The sequence below is a fragment of the Dromiciops gliroides genome, chromosome 1 (genome assembly GCF_019393635.1).
Source record: "Dromiciops gliroides isolate mDroGli1 chromosome 1, mDroGli1.pri, whole genome shotgun sequence".
Taxonomy (NCBI): Eukaryota; Metazoa; Chordata; class Mammalia; order Microbiotheria; family Microbiotheriidae; genus Dromiciops; species Dromiciops gliroides.
The window spans coordinates 675,357,172-675,378,837 of NC_057861.1; the positions used below are offsets into that span (position 1 = coordinate 675,357,172).

At 52.3% G+C, this 21,666-nt stretch overlaps 1 protein-coding gene across 2 annotated transcripts in view; it reads left to right on the forward strand.

Annotated features, from left to right (window-relative positions):
- Positions 1-6,907: 6,907 nt before the first annotated feature.
- Positions 6,908-21,666, forward strand: part of SEMA3F (semaphorin 3F) — a 63,077-nt gene continuing 48,318 nt past the window's right edge. For both annotated transcript variants that reach the window (XM_043979330.1, XM_043979331.1), the window contains exons 1-2: positions 6,908-6,985; positions 14,398-14,558. In XM_043979330.1, the coding sequence (XP_043835265.1) occupies positions 14,435-14,558 (124 nt within the window). In that variant the 5' untranslated portion in view covers positions 6,908-6,985; positions 14,398-14,434. The remainder of the gene's footprint in view (positions 6,986-14,397; positions 14,559-21,666) is intronic.

A 21,666-nucleotide genomic window follows, 5' to 3' on the forward strand; every position in this document is an offset into this window, starting at 1 on the left:
GTATCAGAGCTGGATGGAATGAACCTTAGAGCTTACCTAGTCTAACCCTCCATTTTACATGTGAAATTGAAACTGAGCCAGCCAAGACCAGTGATTGTGCTCCTAGGGCAAGAGTCTTTCCATTACTTACCTCAAAGCCCGAGTTAGGAATGGGGGAAGTACCTAGAGTTTGGGGAATTAGGAAGGAATGATCCTGGCATACTCATCTCTTCTGGACACGTGACCCTCTCTCTTCTTCTCCTTCAAGTCTCTAAGGAAAGAAAGCCTCATGCCTTGGGAGATAGATCTTGTTTGGAGAACTGTGTTTGGTCCTGGGTGTTTCGGTTTAGGAAGGATGCTAAGAAGCTGGGGAGTTTCTAGAGGAGGGCAACCAACACAGTGAAGGGCTTAGATTCCATGGGAGGATCAGTTGAAGGAAGTGGGAATATTCAGCCTGGGGAAGAGAAGACACAAAGGGAAATGTGATGACTGTCTTTGTGAATCTGAAGGGCTGGAAGGAGGGACCAAGGTTGTTCTATCTGGCTGCAGAGGGTAGAACCAGGAGGCTCAGGAAAAGCTTTCTAACAACCAGGACTGTCATGTAGTAGAGAGTTTCCTTGGAAGTCTTCACGAAAAGGATGGATGACCATTAGGCAAGTATGCTGAGTTGGGGATTCATTCTATAGGAGTTGGCTGCTGAGCTTCCTTCTATCTATCAACCAGGGAGTCAAGAACAGCTAGGTGTTAGCAGGATGTAAGTTCAAGTTCAGCCTCAGAGACTTACTAACTGTGTGACCCTGGGTAAGTCACTTAACTCCATTGCCCCCCCCAATTTATATATATATATATATGTATATATATATATATATATATATATATATGTATACACACCCTTGTTTGGAATTCTGTCGCCACTACTCACTGGTGTGATCCTGCACTAGTCATTTTTACTCTCTAAACCTCAATTTCCTCAACTGTAAAATGGGGTTCAAAATTGCACCTACCATGATAAAACAACTTCTCTATATAAATAAGCTAGTATTGGGAGGGACTGACCAGGTTGCCCTTCTTTTATCCCAGCCCTTGACTGTTCATTAAGCCCTGTCCTGTTGTGATTTCTCTCTTGGATCCTCTCCTATTTTGGAGAGGAGACTCAGGAATTTGGAGGCAGACACGGAGCAGGCGCCCTCCTTGTCCTTCCCCCTCTGAATTCAGAGTGTAGTGCAGCTCTTCCGTTCTCTCTCCTGTCTCTGTTGGAAGCAGCAGGTCAGCAAGGCCGGCCTGAAGACTTTGAAAGTTCAACACATTATTAAAAAAGAGAGAGAGAAAGATGGGGGCTCTGTCATTCCTCCCCAGCTGTAATAACAGCACGAGGAAGAGATGGAGAAACCCAGTCCCCACTGTGTGCTTGGTGGACGGTTCAAAGGAGTTTTCAGCTGAATCCTTTCTCATCGACTGAGTCTAGGACACTGTGGGAGGGGGGAGCTGGGAGGCTGGCTGGGAGGTATTTGACAATTTTTCACCTTCAGCAGAAGAAGGCTGGACCCAGGACATGGAACTGGACTTTGGCCTGGCCAGCCCAGGCACCTGGATTTTCACCCTTTATGAGCCTCTTGGGTGGGTGGTAGAGTGCAAGGGAGCTCATTTGTGGCAAGAGAGCATGGGTGGGGGGGCTGGAACACCCTAAGCTAGAGATGGTTTAGTGGTCATTTGGGAGTCTGTGACCCTGGCCCTGCCTGTTGGAGAAGCTGCCGCCCACTCAGATGGCCCAATCAGATCTCTCCTTCCCTGTTGTGCCTGGGCCAGGGAGAGCCCGAGGAGTGGGGGGGGGCAGAAGCTCTGCTATGCCCCCTTTTCTACTTTACTCCGGCCCCTCCTCAGGACTTTGAAGGATCCTGAAGTAGAAGGGGATGGTTTCCTAGCCAGGGTCTTGGGGTCCCTGTGGCATTTCCACAACTCTGAACTTCACAGCTGCCAGGAAAGGGAGGGGGCAGGGAGGGAGAGGTGGGACCTGGAGGAAGGAGACAGTCCATTCCACCGTCATTTACACATCTGAAGCCACGGCAAAAAAATCAATGGGAATCCCCAGAGCCAGGCTGGGGCTGGGGGTTGGGGGTGGTCCAGCCTTCATTACAGCTGTACTATCCTTTCAGCCCCATAGAGCAGGGAAACAGGCCTGTGGTGTCCGAAGCTTCCAGCTTCTGCTGTTGCCCCTTTCCCCGGAAGAGGTCTCAGATCTGAGACAACTGGGGGAGGGGGTCGGGTGGCTGACTACCATTTGTCGGGGCCACGTTAGCCTGAAGCCTGTGCCTAGTGCTGGGGCTACAGAGAAAAAGCAAAACCACCTTCTGCCCTCAAAGAGATTACATTCTAATGGGAGATGTGACAAAGGAATAAATAGACACACACAAGATGCACACGGAGTAGTTAAAGGGGAAGGTACTAGCCCCAGGAGGGAGCAGGAAAGGCATCCTACAGAAAGGGCCATTTGAGCTGGGTCTTTAAATAAGAAAGAGATCTTAAGAGAGGGAGGTAGGAAGAAGGGAGAGCATGCTAGGTATGGAGACAGCCAGTGCAGGAAAACCCCAAGTAGGACAACCTAGGTAAGGGGGCAGAGGCAGAAGATGAGCTTGTTGCTCAGAACCAAACCAAATAGGCGAGTTTTGCTGGTACTGCAAGGGGGAGTGCAGCTAGTCAGTGGCAGGCCTGGTGTCAGGAAAACTCATCTTCCTGAGTTCAAATCTGACCTCAATCACTTACTAGCTGTGTGACCTTGGGCAAGTCACTTAACCGTTTGCTTCAGTTTTCTAATCTCTAAAATGAGCTAGAGAAGGAAATGGCAAAACACTACAATATCTCTGCCAAGAAAAACCCCCAAATGGGCCATGAAGAGTCAGACACGACTGAACAACAATGGGGGGGGGGGCGGGGGAGTAATAGAATAAATCTGGAAAGGTAGGCAGAAGAAATTAAGGATTTAAAATGCCCAACAAAGGAGTTTGTATTTACTTCTAGAGCAAAGGGGAACCATTGAAACTTCATGAACAGGGAAGTAGCATGGTCAGTCATTCACAGATTATTTTGCTAGCTGAGTGGAGGATAGATTTGAATGTGAAGAGACTGGAAGGAAGAAGCCCAATTAGAGGCTGTTGTAGGGGGCAGCTAGGTGGCACAGTAGATGTTTCACTGGCCCTGGATTCAGGAGGACCTGAGTTCAAATATGACTTCAGACACTTGACACTTACTAGCTGTGTGACCTTGGGCAAGTCACTTAACCCTCATTGCCCTGCTCCCAAAAAGATTGCCTGGCTATTCTTGTTTGTTGTCATGCTGTGGGATAATGTGCCAAACAGTTTTCTTTCTGCCTTTCAAGGCTGGAGAGGGTGTCAAGCGGGTGATATTCCCTGGGTACCTTGTGCCTAGCATGATGGATGGCCAGTCCCCCCCATCCTAGGTTTCTGTGGGTAGAACTGCCCCAGTGCCATTGTGACCTTGAGCTTGGTGAAGGGGAGCAGGAGGATTTTGTAAGATTGGATTACTAAGGGACCAGACCCAGAGAAAAGGCTCAGTCCCTCTTCCCCCTCTGATAGGCTGTTATTCAATACTTCTTCCCTTCCCTATCCCCCACCTCCTCAGCCCATCCCCAAACCAAGCTTCCAAGAGTCCAGGTGGTTGCTTCCTCTTCCTCCATTGGATCCCAGGAGCTCAACAAGGTTGATCTGAAAGTATGATTCTCAGTCATGGGCTGGATGTTGGGTCCCTGTTAGACAAACTCTTGGTTAGCGGGTTAGTCTTCGGTAGGACTCTGAGCCCATCATCTGAGATGGAAAAGTCTTTACCTCTGGCTTCTGGAATATGGGACTACGTTGAGGCCTTTAGGTTCATAAAGAACAGTCTTTTCTTTCTTTAGGTGAGGCGAATGGGGGTTAAGGTGACTTGCCCAAGGGTCACACAGTCGTAGTAAGTGTCAAGTGTCTGAGGCCAGATTTGAACTCAGGGTCCTCCTGAATCCAGGGCCGTGCTTCTATCCACTGCGTCCACCTAGCGGCCCCACCCCTTCATTTTCAAAGAGGACCAATGTCTTGACATTCAAGCGAAAGGGATTTAAGTGAGGCAGCATTTACAAATCCTGCCGTCTCTTCAGAGTCGTGGAAGTCCAGTGGGCAGGACAAAGGACAAGACGACTGTTGATGTCGGGCATGCAGTGGATGACCTGGGCATCTTTGATGTCTGGAATAAGCTCTAAGTGCTACACAGCCCTCCTTCAGCCAACTTTCATGACCCGTTGGTGGAAAACGGGATTGTGCTCATCCTCAGGATTCTGCTGGGAGGTAAGTCTTCACATGCTTGGGGCGAAGCCAACCGCCTAACTAATCAAAAGGGTTAAGTTTGAGTTTCTGAGGCTACCCCAGCGAGGTTTAGCCCAGCTGGTTGATGAGACAGGTTTAGCCAGGTATGAGGGCTGCTGCCCCTTGCCTATGTATGGCTTCTTGGAGCCTACAGGCGAGAGTTGGGTGACAGGTGGACGCCCCGGGTTGGATGAGCAGCCCTGAAAAAGGAGCAAGTCCTCACACCAGATCGTGCTGGTCCTCCTTGAACACCCACGTTAGTCTCTAAAAGTGTGGAATGAATATGAAAGTAGGGAAGGCTTGAGATTCTGCTGGTTGACTCTAGGGGGCCGCCTCCTCTTCTCCTCCCTTTGGAGGAGTAGTAGTAGTATGGGAAATGACTTTCCCCTTGGTGGGATCTGGGGGTTGGAGCCAAGGAATTGGGGCTGAGGTGGGCTGGGGGCTGGGCCTTTGTGCTCAGAACAGGAGGGGCCAGAGTCCCGCCTGGTTTGGGGTTATAATAACACAGTGTCTTGCCAACCCTGCTGCTCTCATTTTCCCTCTCTCCCTAGAGATCAGACACTTGATCTCCCTATACTTCAGAACCCCATTCCTCTTCCACATGGGCTCCCCAGGAGAAATCAGCCGAGGATCGTGGCTCTGTTTAACAGATCAGTTAACTGAGATCCCCAGGAACAAAAATTAACAAGGTGGCCCAAAGTAGAATCTGAACCCAGAGCTCAAAGCCTTTAAGATCCAGGGTTCAGGGAAATAGAAGAAAGTAGGGAAGGATTTGTCTTACCAAAGAGAGCTTAGGGATCTCTTGGGTTGGGTCCTAGGCTCAGCCACAGGGAAGTCTCCTGCTGCTCCTTCCCCAGGAGCAGTTCAGACCCTCACTCCCCTCTGGCCTGGCCTGGCCTGGATTGCTCCCCCCCCCCCCCAAGACCTGCCAGGAAGCAGGGCGAACACTGCCATCTACTGAACACCGGAGCCCTCAGGCTCGATCCGGCAGCTTCAGGCCGAGGGCAAAGCCCAAGGGACATCCCCCCTCCCTCCAGCCCCTCCGGGCATCGGAGGTGGTTGGTTCAAAGCACTTTGCCTTGCAATCCTGCCCTTCCCGGTCGCTAACCACTAGGGTAGAGGGAATAAACTAGGGGAAAGGGGGCTACTTTTTCCCCCAAGGGTACATCCAATTCCTCCTTCTTAAAAAGGTGGGTGGGGGACAAGCGGGAGCTCCTCGCTCCTTCTCCTCCCCCCTTTGCCCATCTTCTCTCCCTCATCTCCGTCTCGTCTCTTCTCTTCACCCCTCCCCTCCTCTCTTCCATCTCCTCTTCTCTCCCCCCTCCTTCTTTCTGCTTCCAATCTTCCTTTCTCTCCCTCTCTCCTCTCTCCCCTTCCCCCTCCGCCTCCGGCTCACCTCCTCCCTCCTTCCCTCCTTCCTTTCTCGCCTCTCCCCCCCTCTCTCACACCTAGCCCTCAGCTTTTCACCTCTTCCCCTCCCCTCGCAGCCCAGTGCTCCTCCCCCTCCTCCCTCCTGCACCCTCCCCGGGGGAGTTTAGACCCTGGATAAACACTAGACTCAAGTATATAAATAAGGGAGACAAAGCCGAAGGGAGAGATTAAGGGCTGATTATCGCCGAACAAAAGCGGTCGCCGGGCTGGGGGGCTCGGCTGGGATAGGGGGAGGAGGGGGCGCCACCCTGTTTCGGGGCTGGGGCCCGGCCCCTAGCTTGGGGTTGGTGGGCGGGGGGCTCGGGTGGTTTAAAATATATTTAAAAAGCAGAGGTGTGTGTGTTTAATTAAAAAAAAAAAGGCCCGGGCTCCCCTCCCCCGATGCAGACCCGGGGGAGGGCACGACTCCGCCCCTCCCTCACCCGGCGCCTTTGTGGCGACGGCCCCCAGAGCAGCTCCGCGGTGGGTGCGCGGGGCGCGGGGCCGGGCCGGACAGGTGGAGAGGGCGGTGGAAGAGGGGGCGGGGAGCGCGGGGCCGGGGCCGGGCCGGGCCGGGTGGCTCCCCGCCCCGGGAGGTGGGGCCGGGCTGGGCCGGGCTATGCAAATTCCCGCATTGAGAGGCCAATTGCCTGCGCGCCGAGAGCCGGGCTCAGAGCGCTCGCATTTCGCCAGCCAGCCAGGCAGCCAGGCAGCCAGGCAGCCAGGCAAGAGAACGCCGCGGCCGGCCCCAGCCCTAGCCCCGGCCCATTCCCGGCCCGGCCCCATCTCCGATTCCGACTTGAGCCCCAGCGCCGGCCCCAGCCCTAGCCCCGGTGGCCCGCCAGCGCCCCGCCTGGGGCTCCAGCCGCCCGCCCGCCCGCGCCCAGGTGGAATGCGCCCCAGGCGCGCGGTCCAGGGGGCGCAGTCAGCCCGTCCCGGGGGAGGCGGCGCCCGTGGCCGGCCCGCCTCGTGCCGCTGTCCCTGACTCTGCCCCGCGCCCCTAGCCCGTGCCCCGCGCCCCGCATGGATTCTTGGGGCAGCCACTGAAGCCAGCCCGAAGCGGAACGGGCCGGAGCACTTGGGCGCCGAGCGGGCATGGCCCGGGGGGGCCGCTAGGTGTGGGGGCGGGGCCTTGCTGGGGGGAGGGAGGGGGGCTCGGCTGGGGGGGGGGTCCCTGGCTGGGCTGAAAGGGCCGGACACCGAGCCCGGGAGCCGCCGCCGTCGCCGCCGCCTGCGCCTCGGGAAAGGTGAGTGGGGCCAGAAACGGGGGAGGCTTTTGCAGGCGCCCCGAGTGGGCAGGACGGGGGTCGGCTAATTGCGCCCCCTCCCCGCTCCAACTCCGCTGAAGTCCTTTGAGTCTGCGCCCCCCAAGCCCACGCTGGGCTTGCGTCGGGGAAAGTACAGGGCCAGGACTCCTGCATTGGGGGTGTGGGGGGGACGACGAGTAAGGCGAGAGTTCGGGGCTTCCATAGAACTGACTGGGACAGACCCGCGCGCCCGATACTCGGTGAACTGAGAAGGGCTAGACCAGGTGGGCCCCTTAGAGGGGGGCGTGACGTGATTCCACCCCCCCCCCCATTTAAACCAGAGTAGAGGCTTCGTTAACTCCTTGAGGGCCTCAAACATGGGCTCTGGGAGTGGGGGGGGGGGGAGTGGGAATGCAAAAGCATCTCTACGTGATTGAGAGTGGAGGCAGCAACTTTTCTAAGCTGGATCTTGGGGGCAGTGGGCCCTAACAGCCCCTCCCCCACCCCTGCTGGCCCTTTGCTTGGGGAGAAGGGAGCCCCAAGAGGCAGAATATTTTTTCCCTAGTGCAGACCCCCCCACTTATCCATCAGTGAATTCTCCACCCCCCCAACCCTGTAGCTTCCAGGGGACCTTATCAACTTCTGTGCCTCACTTTCCTCTTTTGTGAAATGTGGTGGTAGTGGGAAAGGGGGGTGGATGGGAGAGATCTGGGCAGAAAAGGGGTTGGGGAAATTGGTGACCATGGAAGGAGAGAGACATTGGGCTTTACGAGGTTTAGTGGGAAAGAAGGTGGGGGTGGGAGAGATCTGGGCAGAAAAAGTGTTGGGGAAACTGATTACTATGGAAGAAGAGGGATGTTGGATGAAACTTACTAGGGCTTTTGGCCCAGGGTTGCTTGGGACCTCCCTGGCAATCCCTTTTTCCTTTCTCGACTGGGGAAAGAGAAGGGACCTAATTTGAGCATCAGGAAAAGGTGGTGATGGTGGTGGGGGGCGGCTCTAAAACACCTTGTCTCCATTTCCTTTCTTAACACCCCCCCCATTTAATTTAGAAAGAAGAGGGAAGCTAGGCACTGTGATGGTGTATGTTGGGGGGGGAGGTGGGAATGATGGGAGAATCCCTTTTCTACTCTGCCCCCAACAGACTTCCTGAACATCTCTGCCAGTTTTTCTCCCACATCTGCCTGTTTGTTGTTCTCGTGACTGTGTAATTAGTGGGAGACCCCAGGGCTGGGGAGACCAAGGCTATTTGTATCAATGGGAAAGGAGGGGGTGCTAAGTGGGGAAGGAATTCAGACATGGTGGGAGTAGGACCAACAATCCTGACCTTCAGGGAAGAGTCTGAATTAAGGAGTGGGGTGGTGGTGGTAGAATCCTTGGGAAGAGGACCCAGGAGTCCTTGCTGCCACATATCAGCTGGAGGCCAAGTCTGTGAAATGGGAAGAGGAAAATATTGTGGCTAGGACATGGGGGAAAGAGTCAGGGTCCACGGTCTGATTAAGGAAGATGGGAAGGTGGAATGAAGGAACACAGAGAGAATGAGACAGACAGACAGATAACCCAACAGACCCGGGTCCTATCAGTCAGGGAGAGGGAAGAATGGGGGAGGGCTAGAGAAGGAGCAGGCCGGCTGGGTAAATAACACTTAATTCTTCAAATAGCTGCACTGCTGGCCAATTAACTCCTTCATAACTCCATCTCCATCCTGCCTGCCTACATCATGCCCACATGCAGAAGGAGAAATGGTTTGCCAGAGGGAGGGTGGGTAAAACGGAAAGAACCCGGACTTGCAGGACCTCCAGATCCATCTCTGGAATACCCCAGAAATCTGGGAGGATCCGAGTTGTCCTTGGGCCTGATAGCGGGGCAGGAGCTCAGAGTGAATGCAATGAGCTGATCTCTGAGGTTCTTTCCAACTCTGAAACGTGAGGGATCAGTCTCATCAGTCGCTCTTAGAATTGAGAGCTGAAAGGGATCTTGGGCTCATCTAAAGTCCCCATTTTACAGATTTAGGAAACTGAGGTTTAAAAAAAAAAAAGATGAATAGACTTACCTATGGATACATAGAAAACAGTTCAGAAGCCCCGTCTTGGGATTCCAAAATCAACTCTTTTCTGCTGTGCCACACAGATTTCTTTTCTGGGTGGGGCCAAGGCAGACCCAACTGGAGGGTTTGGGTTGTTTTTGTTGTTGTTGTTTGTTTGTTTTTGTTGTTGTTTTTTTTTTTTTTTGTGGGAGATGCTTAACCTTCAAAAATGGCAGTTAACTAGAAATCTAGAAATCGACCTCTGGCACATCCTGAGGAAAAGCTAGCCTAAAGAAATAGTGGCTATTTCTTCCCATGTTGCAGATGGGAAAACTGAGGCTCACTGAGCAGAGAGACCCAGCTTTCTTGTTAGTTTCCAGGGTTTGAGGAAGGGGTTAATGAGGAAAGACCCTGGGTTGGTGGGAGACCCTGCCCCGTGACAGAAATGGGGGAGATGTTCCTAGTGTCCAGCCGTCCAAGATGGGAATGTTCCCGGCAGTTTGGGGGAGCATTGAGGGAGGCTGAAGGCAGAGCTGAGGTTCTATCCCCATGGCTGGGAAGGAATGTTCCAAGGAGGGATGGAGACCAGGAAGGCGTACGTACGTTGTCTCTTCGCTAGCTCTTCAGAGGCAACAATTCCTTTGCAGATGGAGGAATGTGTCCCTAGGGCTGGGGGAGGCTGGGTAGGGCCTCTGTCAGACTGAAGTGGAGCGCAGGAGGGGGCCTGCCCAGGTTTAGGGAGACCCTGCCCTGTGGGGGGGGGGTGCAGGGAGTTGGGATTTCAGGTATGAAGTCTAGGCTGCAGATTCTGAAGGAGGAAGGAGGGGGCGGGGGTGGCGGTGGAAGAATTGGGATCAAAATGGGAGATAGGGAGTGAGCAGGGGGGATGCCTTGGGTAACTGGGCAATGCCTCTTTGGAGATGCCAGAGATCAGGATTCCTGGGTCCCCATTAACATACCTATTGGGAGGGGAAATGAGGGGTTAGAGATGTTTGGATTTTGCCCTTTTCTCCCCCCCCCCCCCCCCCGCGGTTTCAGCCAAATAACTTCTCTGGGGGTTCAGTTCAGTAATGCTGGCTTATGGTGAGGTATGGTGGGGTGGGGTGGAAGAGCAGGCCGGCACCCAGTGGTGGTTCGGGATTTTCTGAGTTTGTGCTGGCTCACAGAAGCTTCTCAAGCTAGACAGGGCATTTCTTGGGTTGGCAGTTCCCTGGTAAAGCTGGGCCTTTCCTTCCATTAACCTTGTGGTATCCCCCCCCACACACACACCTGAGGAGGTGGGGGGCAGTAGTGCCTGCTCTAGGAACCGGCTGGGCCAGCCTGTCTTGTTGAGTCCCATCCTTGGCCTCTATGTGTGCCTGGCTAGATTCCGCCCCCCTCTCCCCTCTGCACCCTCTCCCCCAGCTCTTCAGCTCTCTTTTTCTTTGTTTGCTGCCTCCTTCCCTTCCCTCCCCTCCCTCCTTCCCTCACCCGCTTGCTCACTCGCTAGCTAGTGGGATCAGGCGGGCTCCCAGGCGGTGGCGGCAGGAGCAGAGGGAGCATCCTTGGCCCCATCCTACCCGGCTGGATTGGTGTTGGGGAAACTCGACGACGGGCCCAGCGGGGAAAGGGGGGTGGCTTGGAGCAGGGGCAGGCATGGGTCTGGGCCTAGTCTGGTCCAAGGGGGTAAAGATAGAGGTAGGAGACAAGCAGCAAGGGTGGAAGAGGGACAACAGACAATGCCTCCTTCTTCCTCTTTCCTCTCTCTCTCTCTCTCTCTCTCTCTCTCTCTCTCTCTCTCTCTCTCCCCCTCCCTCCCTCCCTCCCTCTCTCCCTCTCTCCCCCCCCTCCCTCTTTCCCTCCTCTCTCCACCCAGGCTGGTGGGGGCTGGGCAGGCAGGCTGTTCAGTGCAGTGGGTGGGGGAGTAGGGGTGTCCCTGTCAGGATTGCTGAGGGCCCCTGGCTTCAGCCCCAGGATAAAATGCAGCTTCATCAACTTGTCTCAATTTGACAGGTTAAAGAAACACGCAGAATCCCTGCTCTGGAACGGGTGGCCCCATCCCACCTCCCTCCACCCTGCTTAAAGGGACAGAGCTGCTTAGGAGTATGTGTATTGAGGGGTGGGCTGGGGGGAGGGCGGGAGGGTGGTCTAGCCTCTGCTTCCCAGGTCTTCCCTCTTCTGCTCTGGTCTTTCTGAGAATCTCTATATACCTTAACCCTTTTCCTTCCCCTGCCAAGAGGCAGCAAACAGTCATGGAAACTGAGGCATAGGGTGGCTCTGTGGCCAGTTAGGGAGCCAGTGACCCCCTACACACACACACACACACACACACACACACACACACACACACACACACACACACACACTTCCAATCTGATATTTGTCTGCTCAGTTCCTGGTAGATTGTGTTTCTATCCCTCTCCTCTGTCCAGCTCTGGAAAGGGCTCCAGGTACCTGCTTCAGCAAACAGACCCCTGTTGAACCCAGATTGGGTTCCCTTGCAAATATTGTTTGGGCAGGGAGGAGTGTCCAAGAGAACGGGAGAGGGCGTTTGATAAGCCAGGGGCCTTGGAACATTTTTAGGGAGTTGAGGATTCCCAACTTGATGACTGAATTTAAGCAGATCCTGGCATCTCGGTGCCTCGGTTTCTCCACCTGTAAAAACAAGGGCTATGGCTTCATAGTTTTCTTATGCCGTTCTGAGTTTTCCAAGCCCAGGGGCCAGGGTTCCCGTTGCTCCTTCTTTCTTCTGCTCTGCTTTCCACAAGGAAAGACTCCAAGGAACAGAGCCTCCAACTCAGCTCAGTATCACACGCCTTGACAGGTCAGGGCCTGAAGCTTGGAGCTGGATTGGGGGTCTGAAGGCTTGCATGCAAATCTGAGCTCGTTACCCTTGTAACTTCGGTCGAGTCACTTCCTTCTGGGGCCTCAGTTTCTTCATCTGTAAAACCAAGGGGTTGGCCTGGGTGGCCAACACAAGGCCCCTCCTAGCTTGAAATAGATGATCCTGAAGAATTCAATTTAGCCAACCTCTCTTTTTCCAAAGGAGGAAACTGAGATTAAGAGAGAATCGATTTGGGGGCAGCTAGGTGGCGCAGTGGATAGAGCACCGGCCCTGGAGTCAGGAGTACCTGAGTTCAAATCCGGCCTCAGACACTTTAACACTTACTAGCTGTGTGACCCTGGGCAAGTCACTTAACCCCAACTGCCTCACTAAAAAAAAAAAAAAAATTAAAAAAAAAAAAAGAGAATCGATTTGCCCAGAGTCCCCTCGGAGCTGGTGAGTGGCAGATTCCAGTCTCCACACCCTAATGCCAGTGCCCTTGGATCAGAATAAAGGGCTCTTAATGATCATTTGGTCTAACCCCCTTGTTTGTTTTCTTAAGCAGAATTGAGGCATTGGTAGAACGCCTCACATCTCATTAATTTAATTAATTAAAAGGCTGTGTTTCAATGACACACTTTGTCAGAAACTTCATTAGCAAAGCTGGACCGAGGGGAGGGGTAGAAGCCAGATTATTAACCCCCTTGTTTTACAAGACAAAGTAATTAAGGTCCAGAGATGGGAAAGGACTTAGTCGAGGTCACACCGTCCTAAAGAGGCACTCTGGAAGCCCAATCCTTAATTGAGATGGCAACAGGAAGGCCCAGACTCGAAGCTGGCAGCTCAGATGTGAAGGTCAGTGTGCACGGGTGACCTAGGCTGCAGGAGGCTGCACTGACATTGGCCAGGGCCACCCGCCTGCCCAAATCTCCATTTACCTCAGTTTCCTCAACCATAAAATGGAGATAATAACTGCACCTACCTGACAGGATTGTTGAGGGAAACAAATGAGATAATATTTGTAAAGGACTTACTTAGGATAGTGCCTAACCCCAAACCCCACCTCCGCCCCTCATCTCCCAGACCCTCCTAGTCCTCAGCCCTTCACTCACCTATTCAGCAGATGACCCTTAAGTCTGAGTGACAATAGGGACAGACACAGATACACAGAGGCCTGCCTTCCTGATGCCTCATTCATTTAACAGCTGGGCAAAGAGGCTTGGCCTAGCCAGGGTAGTGGAGAGACCACAGAACATCTGGGTTCTGATCTCTACCCCTGCTGTGTCTTACCTATTTGACCCTGAGCAGGCCCTTTCCTATTTCTGGGAACTCAGTTTCCTCACCTGTAAAATAAGGGGCTTGAAGAGCCCCACCCCATCCCCTGCCCCAAGGCTCTGAATTCTCTTGATGTATTTCCCAACAGTCACCCCAAGGGTCAAGGTCTAATTCACTGGAACCCAGCCAGGAGAGTGTGGGGCTGAGCAGGCTGTGGTCCTGGGGGGTGGGGAGGGGGGAAGGGGGAGGGAGTTGGCACTACTGCCTCTGCCAATCGGCTCAGGCTGGTTAGGAAGCAGTTTGCTTGGACACCTGGTGTGGGCGGCGTTCCCCAAACAGCCAGCCTGCCGGGGAGACAATATTTGAAAAACACAGATTTGAAGTGGGGCTGCTTTAGGGAGTGGGGGAGACAAGTTGGGGGGATGAAAGCTGTGCTGGGGCACGAGCTGCTATGGCTCCAGGAGAAGAGCAGGTGCTCGATGGGAAGCGGGAGCCCCACGCCTTGGCCCCCTGCTCCCAGACCATCTTTCTCGTCGTGCTGCCCAGAGAAGCTGACCTAGCCTGGAAGTTCTTACTTGCCTCTGATCTGCGTTTGTCTTGCTGCAGTTAAGGCCATTCCCCCATTCCCAGGCTCACAATCCTTCCTTCCTGTGTCTGAGGCTTCTCCTGCTCCCTTTTCTAACCCTTATTCTATTTCACTGGGTACCTTTGTCTGTCTGTCTCTCTCTTCTCTCCCCTCTTGCCCCCACTTACTCCTTGTCTCTCTCCCTTCCTCCCTCCTCTCCTTCCCCCCCACCCCCCCAGCTCCCTTCCATAATCAAATCCAGGTTTTTTGAGTTGGGAGGAGATGTTTGGCTGAGGTGGCCGAGAATGGCCCCATCTCTCCTCCTCTCCTTTCCTGGCTGGAAGGGGAGCAGCCCCTTTTGTCAAGGGTGGGGGAGGGGGACCCTCCTGATTCCTTTGGTCTGATAAGAATGGTTTGGGCTTCCTTAACAAAGGGCCAGACCCTCCTTTTATTTGGAGGAGGTGGGGAGATGGGGAGAACTGGGGGCCTTCTGGAGAGACTCAGAACCGAGATCCTTAGCCTGGGACTAGGTTTTCTGGGGCCAGGATGGGTAAACAGGTTGGGGGCGGGGTGGGGGGGGTGGGGGTGGTGGGTGTTGGAGATATTGACAACAAGACCTCTTTGTCCAGAGGGGATAGAATAAGATGACCCGATTGGTTGGGGCTCTCCCTCATTAAACTACTGGTGAGATTGTCTCTGGTGTGGGGGATGTCTGTCCATTCTGACCCAGACTCTGTCCCCAGGTATCGTGAGGGCCACGTTCACCTCCCTCACCCGTGGATGCGCCCCATCATGCCCGCCACTGGCCTCCTCTTCTGGGCCTCCCTGCTGACTGGGGTCTGGCCTGCCGCCCTCTCCAAGGACTACCTCTTTGCCACCCCCAGGGTCCAGCTCTCCTTCAAAGGTAAGAAGTGGTTCTCAATCATCCATTTTTTAAAGGAATTTTCCTTGGTCAGAATAGAATCCCAGGCTCCCCCTTCATCCGTACAGGCCTTGGCAAGGCTGACCTGATCTCATTTTTGCTTGAGCCAGACTAAGTGAGGCAGGAAGGACACTGTGTTATGGAACCCAAACAGGGACATTTGGATCCTCTGCCAGTGGTGTGGAGGTTTGGGATTTCCCATGGCACGGTCCCTACTCCCTGGACATGGAGGATTAAGAGGTGATGGGGTCAGTCTGGGCCTCCTGAGAGCCAGCCTCGGGGGAAGAATGCTTCTCCTTGGTCCCCAGACACAATAGGCTAGTGGTTTGGGAGGCAGGATGGTGGTGGCCGGACTTGTCTCCCCTTGGATCTTCCCCCAGCGGTTCTTGGCTTTCTCATTTGTCCTCACTGGAAGATAGTATTGCGTGGCAGTCAGGGGGCCCATCATCCACCTGCTTGCTCAGCCCTCTTCCATCCGTTGTAGGGGATGGGACTAGAGGAGGTAGAGAAGGGGCTGGCAGAGGCTCAGCCCTCAGAGAGCTCATAGTCTGGGACGTGGAGACAGGACCCAAACCTGGTGCACAGAGAACCAGTGACAACAGGCGGCTGGTAGAGTAGGAGGAATGAGACCAGGAGTGAGGGGGGTCAGTTCCAGTCCCTGCTCTGGCACTAACAGCCTCTATGACTGGGCTCAGTCACTTTCCCTCCTCCGGGGTCCAGTTTTCCTCTCTTTGACCTCCTTGGGCTTTCTAGGTTTCCCCTGGTTGTGCTAATAGCGAGGTGTGGGATTGAGATTTAAAGGGCCATGGGAGAGATCAAAAGTGAGCTGGAGCAATCAGGGAATCCTTCCTAGAGGAGGTGGGATTGGATCGGATTCTCACCCACTGGTACCTGGTAGAAATCGTGGCCCATGAAAACCAGTGAGGTGAGCGTGTGCTCACACAGGCTGCCTTTGTTCAAGACTCTCTGGTCTCGCCTGGAGATCCAGATGTCCAGGGACACTTGGATGCACTTGGTATCTACGGGCCAGGGATGCTCAGGGCTGGGGAGGATGGGGTCACCCTAATGAGGGGCCAGTGCGCCTTGGCTAACATAGCTGGCCCCAGTGAGCAGTGCGCCCCAGGACTCAACCTGTATCTGCTTATCTCCCTGGAAGGTCCTTGGGGACCGAGGTTCCCGGAAAGCTCAGGCTGAGTGTGGGATGGACGGGACTATTTCCAGGCTCCCCTTGAGCTGGTATTGCCAACAGATCAGGGAAGTGAGCTGTCTTTAATCAGCTTTTATGCCTCGATAACTTTTGTGTGGAGTCTCTTTCCCTCTGGTGAGGCTCAGCAGGGGTGGGTGGGGGGCAGGGGCCAGGAGCTGGGGAAACTGCTGAGCTGTGGGTTTGAGAAATGGGAGGAGGAAGAGTTAATCGCTTTGGACTGTGAAATCCCCTCAACTCCCCCACCTCCTCAATGACCAGCCCAGGCCCCAAAAGGTGAGAGATTTATTCTGTTGACACCTCTGCCCGGCCCCCTTGGCCCCACTTTTACACAGCAGCTGATTAATAAATCGGAGGGATGCCGGCTGGGCCACCCCCTCTCTCCCTTTTCCCTTTTGCGTAGGTAGCCAGCCCTTAGCTCTGGAAGACCCCTTATTCTTCTCCTTCCCCCTGCCCCTTCACAGCCATGCTTAGCAGACTGTTAAGTGCCCTGGGCTGGTGGCTGAACCATGAAATATTCCTCAGCTAGTGCTGGTGGGTGAGAGAACGGCCTGTGTATTTCCTGGAGGGCATGGCGGAAGGAGCCTTGCATTTAGAAACAGAACACCTGGTTAGCCATGCTATTGGGAGCAAATCCCTTCACCTCTGGGTCTCAGTTTCCTTATCTGTAAAATGGGGGTAGAGAAAGTGATCATATTTACACCACTAGCTTTTCAAGCTGGTCGTTGGAAATTCACTCTGTACACTTCAAAATGTTATCAAAATGGGGATTTTTGTCTACATCTTAGGGTCACAGGTCAGGGTGGGCCCAAAGGGGTGGGCTCAGAAATCTGTGGCTTCAGCCAAGGTGGAGAAGGGGAAGGGAACAAGCATTTATTAAGCACCTACTATGTGCTAAGTGTTTTACAAATAGAATCAACGGGTACTGTGAGGCAGGTGCTATTATTATCCCCATATTCCCGTTGAGGAAACTGAAGGCAGATAGAAGTTAAGTGCCCCTCACTGGCCAAACCAGCACCTCAGAGGAGAGGATGCTGTTTGGCTGCCAGGCTAGAATGTTGAGAGATCTGGAGCTGCCCCTCCCTTAGAGGAACCCCAGAAGGAGAAGGGAGGTCATTTTGCTTCTATCTTGGGATCCCCGCCCCCTCCAGACTTGTGCTTAGTATCCCTTGTTCAAAAGGAAATTCAGCCACGGCTTTGGCCAGAGAGATCGGATGTGAGCATCTGGAGCCTCAGAGTTTTACATGCTGGAACAAGGGGCTCTGCTTCTCAGAGGGGAAACTGAGGCACAGGGAGGGAAATGAAGAGTTTGTTCCAAGGGAAAGCTGGCATCAAAGCTAGGAATAGAGCCCAGGCCCAGCATCCTGCAGCCAGGTGGTGCAGTAGATAGAGCACTGAGTTCAAATCCAGAATCACACTCTTCCTTAGCTGTGTGATCCTGGACAAATCACTTAACTCCTGTTTGCCTCAGTTTCGTCATCTGTAAAAAAGGGGGTAATAACAGCACCTACCTTGCAGGGTTGTTGCGAGGATCAAATGAGATATTTATAAAGCCCTTATCATGGTGCTTGGCACATAGTAAGAGCTTTATCAGTGTTTATTTCCTTCCCTTCCTCTCTGCCCATAATGCCAGTCAAGGACAATGTGTTCTTGGTTTATCTATATCAGGGTGGTGCCTTGGGGGCTTAAAAGTTCAGGGATACTTCATCTGGAAATAGGCATAAGGCAGGTTCTTATTCAGACCTAGAAGAAAGGAAGCTATGCCCCAGATCTAATCATGTGGATGCTCAGGAGAGAGCAGGGGCAGGCCTATGGTGGTCCGGAGGAAAGGGTGGGACAGGTTCCCTCACCCCATCGATGCCTCTTCCCAGTAGGAAGTTAAGAAGGGCAGCGATGCCTCCATGCCGAGGAGTCATGACCTAAGTAAGGCCTGTAGGCCTCAGGTGACTTGCCCAGAATAATGGCCTGGGGTCTTGATCTCCTGAGTTTCCTGCAAAGGAGAATAATAGAGGATTTTAATTTTTAAAAGGACGGTATTTGAGCTGAGGGGATGGGGTCTCTACAGGTCCCCAGCTCTGCCTTGATCATTTTGTATGATTAGACAGGCCCATCACACTTAGCCTTGGGGAAATGAAAGATTTGGACCAGATAATTGCAAAGGGTTCTTCTGTCTGGGTGAATTGCTCAGAAATTTGCTGTTCCCTAACAGGAAACCTGGGGACTTGAGTCTGGGCTGGGAGCTTGGGGGCTGATAGAGGACTGAGAGGAACTGGTCTGGCTCTGAGCTTGGAGCCCAAGTTTCCATCTCTGGCCGGACACTCCTTGGTGGGAGAAGGTGGAATAAAGGGCCTTCTCAGTCTGGCCCTGATAAGGAGGGAGCAGATCAGTGGTGGAGGGTAGATAAAAAACAAAGGCAGGAACCTGGCCCGAGACTGAACAGGGTCAACTCTTCCTCCCCATTCTAGAGGGTGCTGCCTAGGGGCTCCTGGGCCAGGGAAAGACCAGGGAAAGGGCATGGAGCCTCAGCCTCCCCCTGATGGAGCCTTCGGTTTGTGGAAGGAGCTAGGACCCTGCCTTCAGGGAGCCAAGAGCCAGAAGGCCCCCACCCCTACCCTCTAGGAGCCTCTTGGTCTGATGGGGAAGAAAAGAATGATTAGTGAATAGAATACAAAATAGCAATGGGTGACCTCTGACATCCTTGGAACTTTGAAATGTAGGGATTCCATAGGTGTGGGTGAGCAAAGAGTTAATTGAGGCAGGAGGAGTACAGTAGTGGGCTTCCTGAAGGAAGTCAGTTTCCAGCAGGATTTAAGAATCTTCACAAATCATTTCCCCAAATCTGTCCTTCCCCAATTGAATTCTTTTCTTTTTAATATATTTTTATTTATTTCATTATTTCCCAATAGCTTGTAAAAAAAATGAACATTAAATTAAAAGTTTTTTTCATAATTTAATTGAGTGAGCATTTCTTACAACATGTGCAAGACCTCAAACTCAGTATTGGGGATAATGTAAAGACAGATTCAACAGAGTCTTGATCTCAAAAAACCCATTCCCCAATGTGAGGAATATATGGAAGAATAATTCGGATAAGAGAGATGACCTGGTTACTTTCCTGCCTCAGTGGCATTCCCCATGCTTCTAGGATCAAATGAAAACATGTCTGTTTGTCATTTAAAGCCCTTCCCATTATGACTCCAAGCCTTCTGACCTATTATAAACAGTTCTCAAGGCCCAGCCCCGCTGGCCCTCTCGTTCACTCATCGTTCCTCATTCAGAATATCCCATCTCTTGTCTCGGAGGCTTTGTGTGGGATGATCCTCATGTCTGGGGGTCTCCTGCCCTGCAGGCCATGCATGCTTACTTTGTATATCTACTTTGTATGTGTTAGCTGTGTAGATGCATCTCCTCATGAAATGCCAGCTTCGGGACGCCCTTGGTTTTTGTCTGTGCATCCTCAGCACTAAGCATTGTGCTTGCTACACAATAGGCACTTAGATGTCCTCCGAGATCGAGATGAATGCAGAGGGGAGGAGGGGGTCAGGCAGAGTACTCTCAGCAGTTTCCCAAGAGAGGGAAGAGATTCCTTTTAGGAGTGAGTGAGTGTGTGTGTGTGTGTGTGGTGTCTGTGTGAATTTATGTGGTCTGTGTGTGTGTCTGTGTGCATGTCTTTCTGTGTAGGTGTGTGTCTGTGTTAGCATATGTGGTGTGTGTATTTGTGAGTGTCTGTGTGTCTCTGAGTGTTTTCTGTGTCTGTGTGTGTCCATGTGTGTGGTGTGTCTGTGTGAGTGTATGTGTCTTTGTGAGTGTCTGTGTATGTCTCTGAGTGTGTTCTGTGCGTGTGTGTTTTCCAGGGCTTCATGTAGGAAAGGAGATGGTTGAAGATAAAATTCACCCTGAGGTGAGAATAGATGATCCAAGATCCCTTTTAACTTTGGTCCTCTGATTATAATCTGGTGATAAGAAGATGCTCAGATGGTGATTTGGAGAATGGGTTGGAGAGAGGAGAAACTGGAAGCAGGTAGACCAGGTAGCAGGCTCTTATTGAGCTGAGGGGATGGGGTCTCTACAGGTCCCCAGCTCTTTGAGATTAGAGAGGAGGGGGCAGATGAACTAGAATAATAATGTTGATAATAGCAGGCTTTAAATAGCACTGGAAGGTTTGTTGAGTTTTTTTAAGTTATTGATATCTTTTGTTTTTCCATCACCTCCTAAGTTTCCTAAGCTTTCCTTACCTCCTAAAGAATGAGAGAGAGAGAGAGAGAGAGAGAGAGAGAGAGAGAGAGAGTGAGAGAGAGTGAGAGAGAGTGAGAGAGCACACACGCGCAAACGCTACTACCACCTCATTCAAGTTCCACAGTATATACAGGCTGTTACAAAAGCGTTAATGCAGTTTTGAGCTATTGAACCTTGGGTGTGTGTGAAGGGGAGTAATGAGTAATTAAGCTACTGAAGCATAAAACTGCATTAAGACTTTGGGGGACACTGAAGTTTACCATCCCCATAGTCCCCCACCTCACCAATGAAGGGAGGGTGGTAAATGCTCCTATCTCTTTTGGGGGCCAAGCTTGATCATAATGATTCTACAACATTCAGTTTCAGTTTTATTGTTCTTTCCTTTTGTATTGTTACCCTCATTGTATACATTGCTTTCCCGGTTCTGTTTATATCACTTTGCATCAGTTTGTATAAATCTTCTGTTGCTTCAGTGGATTATTTGCATTTCTCATTTCTCATCACATGTACCACAGTTTGGGTAGCCATCCCCCATCAGTTGTCATGTACTTCATTTTCAGTTTTTGCTACTACAAAAAAGCACTTGAAGGTTCACAAAGTATTACATAGTTTATCTGTCTTGACTCTCACTTCTTGTTGGTTGTTGTTCAGTCATGTCTGACCCTTCATGACCCCATTTGGGGATTTTCTTGGCTGGAGTGGTTTGCCATTAAAGAGTTAAGTGACTTGCCTGTAGTCGTCACACAGCTAGTAAGTAGCTAAGGTCAGATTTGAGCTCAGATCTTCCTGACTCCAGGCCTTGGTGCTCCATCCACTGCACCACCTAGCTCCCTTTACTGAAGGTATTATCCCCATTTTGCAGATAAGGAACCTGGGGTTCAGAGAGATTAACTAATTTATCCAGAGTCACTTACTTAGTAAGTTTTGGTGAGCCTGCAAAGGTTAAATCCTTGCTGATGGTCTCACAGAGCTAGTAACTGTCCAGGCAAATTAGGAACTTCAAGACAACATGTCCAGTGCTCTTTGAAGCTCTTGTTCTTCCCTCCTTCTTTCTCTTTCTTCCTCCTTCCCCTTGCTCAGATAACTGAGGGATTGGAGCATTTAAAATTCCTTGTGGTTGAGACACTAAATGGAGATTTTAAAAGCTGCCACCACCCCTGCACTTAACTTAGCTGGGAGCCATCCCAGCCTGGCCTCAATCTTTGGGAGCTGCCCATTAAGCAGCAGGGGAGGTGTGAAGGCCCCACATCTCTATTGTTCTCTCCTTGTAAATGTTTACCCTCCTCCAGGAAGGTAAACCCCCCACACCCCTTGTCCCTGCTGTGAACTCAGAATTGTGTTGTGGCACCGAGCTGCTGAAGCCAGACCTCCTGATGGCTGCTGGTGGGCTTGGGGGTGGAATCTAGGGAACTGCTTTTCAACTGGGGAAACTGAGGCATGTGTGTGTTTGTGGATTCTAGACAGAAAGTCATCTCCTTCCTGCCCTTGGGGAGGGTCACAGCGGGGCTGGGAATGAAAGCTGCCCTAGTGGTGGGCTCTTCAGAACACTAGGCACTGAATACATATTTGTAGAATTAAAGTGGACCCAGTAGTCAGTTAATAAGCATTTATTAAGTGCCTTCTACTGCCAGGCTGAACGCTGGAGATACA